A 7,333-nucleotide genomic window follows, 5' to 3' on the forward strand; every position below is an offset into this window, starting at 1 on the left:
ACTTGGAAGATTTTCACCGTTGGTGGTTTCTGATGTGGTATACCGTCGATATAGTAGTATATTTGCCACCATACTATTATTGATACATCAGCAGTAACTGTACATTACACCAACTAAAGTCACTGATGAAAAAGAAAAAAAAAAGCACTGGGCTTTGGTGAAATCACATGTAACAATTAAGGTAACTACAATAAATAAATATAAAAAAAAGCAAGGCGCTTAGACCGCTAAATCATAAAGCATTTCAAAATACAGCAAGGATAGGGCCCATCATCATTTGATGGATAAGTGGCCAAAGAGAGATGTCATTCATTTGTATTGTATATACTATTTAATAATAGATGCAAGACATGTTTAGCCGTAAAATAATAAAAAAAAAAGTCATGATAAAAATGCAAATTTAAACATAGAGAAAGCTATGGTTGTGGCCATCGCTTTTTGAAGAGGGGGATAATTAGAATGATGGTATTAAATATATGATAAAGATATGACAAAGATATGATTAAGATATGATAAAGATACGGCAGTGGTGGTAATAAAATACTTTAAGAATGTTTATGAACGCTTTCAATTACAGAAAACTGGCAAGAGCAAAGGAGCGAGCACCAGTGAAACCTAGGTTAACAAAGCGTTTAAATTTTTTTTTTTTTTTTTTTGTATTATTAGTTTTTGTTTCAATGCATGCTTACAAATTGACAATAATGTCAGCTTTGTTCTTTTTTTTTTTTTTTTACCAATGAGGCCAAGGTATTGTAGATCAATGTTCTCGGGTCGTTGCAGTCCATTTGAACATCGTGACCTCAATAGCTTGATCAACACATACCGACCAGACCGAGTCGGGGTTAGATCTAATGTGCATGTTTCATCTGGCCCATCCATTTGAAAGAACGCTGCTGGGATCAATGCATCTGCATCAGCTCCATGAGTCTGGAGTATTTTTCGATACGCTGAACCATCACTATCATTGATACCCTTCATATATTCCTCATATCGATCTCGCGTCATGTTATCAAAGAAGGTAGTCTTTTCCAGTGGAATGGGTTCATGGCTAATAAAAATAAGCCCCTCCTTACAAGGTGCTGTGAAGCCTGTGGTTGGGGCCTTAGCTTGGAATTGAGTCAAGACAAATGACCTGTGGGGCTCGGCCAATTTGAGGCATATGTTGATATTCGTAGGTCTTCGGGAACTGGAAGAGTTTTTTTTTTTTTTTTTTTTTTTTTTTTTTTTTTTTTTTTTTTTTTTTCAATTAGTTTTTTCTTTATCCTTTTGTACAGGGACGTAAAAAGGCTAGTATGCGGTGGACTCAAAGAGACGAATCTTACCAATAAACAGAGGAGTCATTCTTGAGCACATTCTCGACTGAATGTGCAGCATTAAATTCACCACCATCAGCATAATACATGTTAAACTTCAATGGCCAGACATCACCTTGAGCCTCTATGTTCTCATTAGATACAGCTTCCCTGCAGGTTCTATGGTCAAGCGCTACTCCCGGACTCGCGGCTGTGCCCCCCTGAGGGTACAATTGGTTGCTGCCGTTATAACGAGTCACCAAATTAAAAGTTGGAGTTGGGAACGAACGTCTCAAATCAGCTGTGCCTCTATTAGATGTTGTGGTAATGGTAGTGGTGGTAGTACTAATCCTGGAACTAACTGACCCTGGTTGCCCATTACTGGGTGGTGTATGATGCATCGAGCTTCGGTGCAGTGATGAAAATCCGACTCCAATGTTGCTGTTGCTATCGTCCCTAATGACGGGAGACGGTGAAGTCAGAGGTCTGCGGAAATAAGGGTTGCTATCGTATTCATGTTGAATAATTTGCGAGAGCGTAAGCAAACCCGAGGCAACAGATGAATGGATGGCTGGATGCGGATGCATTGATCGGCCGTTAGCAGAGAGCATTGACGTGAGAGCTGCAGCAGAGCGTGGCGAGAGTTGAGCATGTCGTGGGCGCTCTAGACGAGAGGTGTATGACGAGGGGGCTATCATATCCGAGTCCATAGAAGCCACACCTGCTCCACGTCGCTGCCTATTTTCTATGACTTGCTCGATACCATCATCGTCATCATCGTCATCATCGTCATCGTCATCATCGTCATCCTCGTCGCTATTGTTATAAGAATCATCGTTTTCATCGTCTTCGTTCTCTTCTTCCCGAATTAATGAAGGACGGTGAGGATGTGTGTGAAGCATCAGAGATGCAAATCCATCTCCTCGAGTGGTAAGCGCGGAGCTAGAGGATTGTGAAGGTCCATAGTCTATACCATCCATTTCGTCCTCTAGTATGTATTCGTCCTCTTGGTCTGAAGGGTCGCTTTGGGTATCCAAACGCCTTCTTTGATGCCGAAGCCCATGTGGGAACATAACAGATGCTCTCATGGCTTGGCCTTCGTCATGGCGAGATAGTCTATTCGAGGTCGAAAAATACATGCTATTCAGCTGTCGAAAATGGATGCGTTCATCGACCTCATACCGTGCTTCATTTGGTGGCGTTAGTCTTCCTCTTCTAATTGATCCACGTGGAGCGCTATTTGAATTAAAGTTGGAAGCGTTACCACGATCAACGGCCATAGACACAGACGTCTGACTTGAAAATCTGGAGGAGGTGGCGCTCAAAGGCGGGCTGGGAATGGAGAGTGAGGGCATACGGACAGATGCTATTGGGGATGAAGAAGAGACAGAGATGGATATAGAATCCGAATCTGGTGTCACAGTTGCAATGCTAGAGAGAGTAGAGTTGGAAAGCGAGTCCATAACAGGATTGTTTGTCAAGGATCGCTGCATTGGTGTAGATGTGAGCATACTGGTGCTAACGGAACTTCTCTGAGACGGAAGCTGTGACAGTCGCTGACTTGCAAGACTAATGTGGGCTGGAGACAGTGTTTGCTGGTGACTACTGAGTACTGCATTACCACCAGAAGCAAGAAAGGTGGAAATATTTGTGGCGGGATCAGAACTGCTCATTGACATTATAGAAGGAGCAAATGTCTGGTGATATGCTTGTTGCTGCAGCTGATGAGGAGGAGGAAAGGAGTCAGGAGAAGGTGCAGTTGCTCTTGATATCGATGTTGTTGAGCGCTCGCTAGGGGGAGACAGTGAATGTGAAGGTGATGATGATACCAATGTTGTGGTTGTTGCTGCTGCTATTGTCAAGGGTAGTGTGGGGGGTATTGATGGCAATGTTGAGACCATCGTCACAGTTGCTGAGACTGGTGATGACGAAGAAGTGAGAGAAGATGTATCTTCTGCATTTTGTCGGCTAGTAGCGATGTTGTGGTCATGGGGCCCTAACCGTGGTTCTTGGTATAATGATGAGGATATTGGAGCATCAAAGGTTTGCTGGTTTAAGATCAGTGATCCAGAAACAGATGGGTGACGGTGGGAATAGAGCAGCTGAGACTGATTCAGACGCTCTGCACGACTATTGGGATGACTCGATGGTGTAACAGGGTAATAGCGCGTCCGCGGCGAGTGATGATGATGTGTGGATGAAGTATCAAAGGGAGATCGACGCTGCAGCCTGCTCCAACGCCGGAGGACACTAGGGCCGTTATTCAGACCTAGTTGGTTTGGAAGATGGTTGGAGCTGACATTATGGTTCCCCTCAGCATTACTACCATTAATATTTCTGTCGGAGTTGACACCTGAACTGTTGGCATTGCGGTTACCACCAGAAGAACTACTGTTGACTACTGGGATAGGGCTCTGCGTTGTAGAAAATGGGATGGGCATTGGAAACAAATGGAGTGTGACTAATGGAAATGGAGTGAATGAATGTGAATGGAGTGACTGCAAGCTTTTTTTTATATATTTGTGTATAAAAAATAAAATAGAATAAAATAAAAAAAAATAAAAAAGAGAAGTTGCAAAGTCGGGGAGAACTTGTCTTTGTGTTGTTTACAATCCGTGTTCAGGTGTAGGTTTGAGACGAATGTGCCTGGAGAAGAGGAAGAAGAGGAAGAAGAGGAAGAAGAGGAAGAAGAGAAAGAAGAGGAAGAGGAGAGAGTTGTTGAACAGACCGTGTCAAGGAACAAGGGGCGAATTAGATGTGAATTATGCGTGGATGTGAATGTAAAGGATAGGCAGGTGTAAACAAAAAAAAGCCAAAAAAAATAAAAGCAAAGAATTATCAATTAGGGAAATGCCTTGCAACAATAAAACAAAAAGCAAAAATAAAAATAAAAAACTTAGACATTGTTTTGGATGCCACAGGTCCGGAAGAGATAGTCATCTGAGCACATCTTTATTCATTTGCCTACCCCGTTGTCTTCTTTCATTATACTAACCATCAAGCTGTTGGCGTGGCAACGAACCCTTTCACTTTCGCACTTTTTGCCTTGACTTTCATTGTCGCACAGAAACAATGACCGTTTGACGACAGTAAATAGAACAGCAATAGATCATCTGAAGAGGACACTGCTCGTCTTTTTATTTACAAAAGATCAAAGGGCGCATGGCATTGTTTTATTCCCTGGATTCTTGATCATTTACTCTCAAATCCATGCTATTCATCCTCGGAAGTGTAGCACCGCATGGCAACCAAAAAAAATAATAATAATAATGCGCGAGAGAACTTTAATAACGACGCTACAAGCTTTTCTGTTTATAAAACATTCGTAGAGCCATACTTCGTCCAGTTGTGTTTCAAAAGGACTGATTGACCGCTATTACTGCTGTTGTTGTCACAACTGCCTCTGTGGATATTTTTAAAAATTCAGGAGACAAGGAGAAAGAAAGAGGTAGGCAAGTGAGGGTATAAGAGAATGAAAAAATAGGGAAGACGAAAAAGAGGAAAAGAGAAAAATAAGAGTTGCTGATTAGTTCATGCTGATGTTGGAACTAGGTGCGTTTTGCATTGTGCATTTATTTAGTTAGCACACCGACTTTTTTAAAAAATCAGCGCACCGTCCGATTACAACAAATAAAGGGGATGTTGCAAGATGTATGCGGGAATTCTTGGATCGGGCCAATCGTCGCGTAGATCAAAAAAAAGCTTGAAAAAGGGGTTCAGTATGGACTGGGAAAAAGGTTGACCACATCCCTTTTTACTTAATCAAGATCTGTTTACAGCAGAAGGAAAGGAAAGAAAAGAAGAGAGATGGGAATCAATATTTAATACAACGGACACACTCCCTTGAACTGTATCCAATAGGTCAGTAATGTAACGTTCTTTCAATCCCCTGTCTCTTTGTTCACCTCACCATCTCCAGTCAAAACACGTTGCTCATAACACCAATACCACATACCACAACACTCCTTTTGTGAACACAATCAAAGACAACATGACCAATGGGAAGAGATGAACACAAATAAGGCTTCGCCCAATTATCCACGTGCTCAAGGGGATTAGTTTTTCAATTTGCGGGAAACGGAGCTCTTGAACTTCGCGGGCCTTTTAACGCCCGTCTTATGAAGACAAAAAAGGGGGGAGAAGAGGGGGAGCAAAAAGACGGGAAGGGAGGTTGGGAGACTGTTCGAAAGAACATAGCCATACGGTGCTGCTCGCCTAACGTGACCACCTCTCCAGAATCTGCTTCATGAGCCCCTGTCACCATGAGTCTGAGGCATGTTGGTGAGTCTAATCTTCCTCTTCCTCTTCATTGCTTTTCGTATTATCATTTGTCATTCATATCCATACTCTTCAACATACTGTTAGCAAAAGCAGTAACAGCGGTGCCACATTGTGCATTTGTTTGGATGATCTAACCAATCTATCAGAAGCTCGGGCGTGACCAAGGCTGTATGGATGGCTATATTAGTCATGTCGATTGGGCATGTTTGTGCTGCTACAAACAGGCAGGATTTTCATCTCAGGTTTTGAGAATCAGGCTCCACTGGTTTTCAAAGCTTCTCTTAAGGAGGCTTTTTTTTTTCAAAGAGATCATTTTTTCTTTCTTCCCTCACGTCACAATCCCGCCACTTTTAGGTTTGGGTCTTAATGACAGTCATACATGCAGAGGACGCATGAACAAAAAAAACATTTTCCCACCCAAATAAACACAGGCATTTTTCATCTAAAACATTTGAATTGGAACCTACAGTCCAAAAGGAAAAAAAGGAAACAATGTTTGGTACGACCAGTACTCCATCCCGGAGTGCACTCTTGCCGGCACAGGCTTTAAGACTTTTCGATTTCTATATGAAGGGCGCTCGTACCTTAGACGACGACAGCGATATAGTGATGGAATTATGTCTTGATGCTGATTCTGTGCTGTCTCGAATCCAACGACCTGCAAAAAAGTCACTCAGTTCTTCAACCTCTCCACCATCTTCAGCTTCTAGTGAGGATATGGCATTGCGTCAAGGTGTTGCTTCAGCCTGCTATGAACTCGCTCGCTTATTTGAACAGCTAGGTCACCCAGATGTTGCTCAAGGTCGTGAGAAAAAAGCTGAAAAATGGGGTTACATCAAACAGAGCAGTAACAACAACAGCAACAACGACAATATCAATAATACCATCAAATGCAGAGTCAACAGCACCAATAGTCGCAGTCTGACTAAGGTGGCAAAAGCAGCACAACCTATGCCAGTGCATACCATAGCAACTATCTCAAAGGACATATTCAATCAAAACATTCCTCCAACAGTCATCAGATATAGCTTGCCGGATGCTGATGCAAACTTGAATAGTGTCCACCAGCTTGTATATTGTCTTAGTTTGCTTCCTAATGCTCCTATCCCAACAACGGACCTGAATGACCATGAGGATGAATGGCGCCAGTTCATATCAAACGATCAGGATGAACAAGAGCGACTGCATAAACTGGTATCGGATGTGATTGAGATGTTCATCGATGACAACGCCAAGACCGAGACTACTGTCGCGGAGGTTATATCTCTGGCTCCAGTTCTGGACCGAGTCCAATTCAGGACATTGCTTATGGGTTTGGTCAATGGAATCAAGCAGAACGTCATGTTGGAGACTCATTTGCTGGAAGGACTAGCCCAGCTGATGCAGAGTGCACCTTCTGGATACCTCGACTCGGATGACCTTGTCTCAATCCTCAACACCCTCAGTTCCCGCCTACAAGGCACACATGGACAATCTACCGACCATCTTTACCGACTGTCAGCTACAGTGTCAGATGTGCTTGATGCCATGGTCAACAACCAAGTCAAGGGGTTGAGGCGAGAACAACTCCATGAGCCACTTGCAGCATATCTCCAAGGGCTGAAAGACAGCTCTGAGCCACATCTAGTCTATCAAGCAGCCTATGGGTTCCAAGCTCTACTGTATATTCCAGATGATGAAACAGCAATGCAAGCCATGCTTCGACGGACATCAGATATACTCCGAGGAGCATTTGGAGCAGTCAGCGCAGTTAAAGCCAT

At 43.0% G+C, this 7,333-nt stretch overlaps 1 protein-coding gene across 1 annotated transcript; it reads right to left on the reverse strand.

Annotated features, from left to right (window-relative positions):
• Positions 1-460: 460 nt before the first annotated feature.
• Positions 461-1,055, reverse strand: BCR41DRAFT_159322 (hypothetical protein). Its single transcript, XM_022019644.1, has 2 exons — positions 735-1,055; positions 461-615 (listed from the first exon to the last, which is right to left on the reverse strand). Exons 1-2 carry the CDS (start codon positions 1,003-1,005, stop codon positions 572-574), a joined length of 315 nt encoding a protein of 104 aa, XP_021877994.1. The 5' UTR covers positions 1,006-1,055; the 3' UTR covers positions 461-571.
• Positions 1,056-7,333: the final 6,278 nt, after the last annotated feature.

Source organism: Lobosporangium transversale, assembly GCF_002105155.1.
Source record: "Lobosporangium transversale strain NRRL 3116 chromosome Unknown BCR41scaffold_41, whole genome shotgun sequence".
NCBI classification, from domain to species: Eukaryota; Fungi; Mortierellomycota; class Mortierellomycetes; order Mortierellales; family Mortierellaceae; genus Lobosporangium; species Lobosporangium transversale.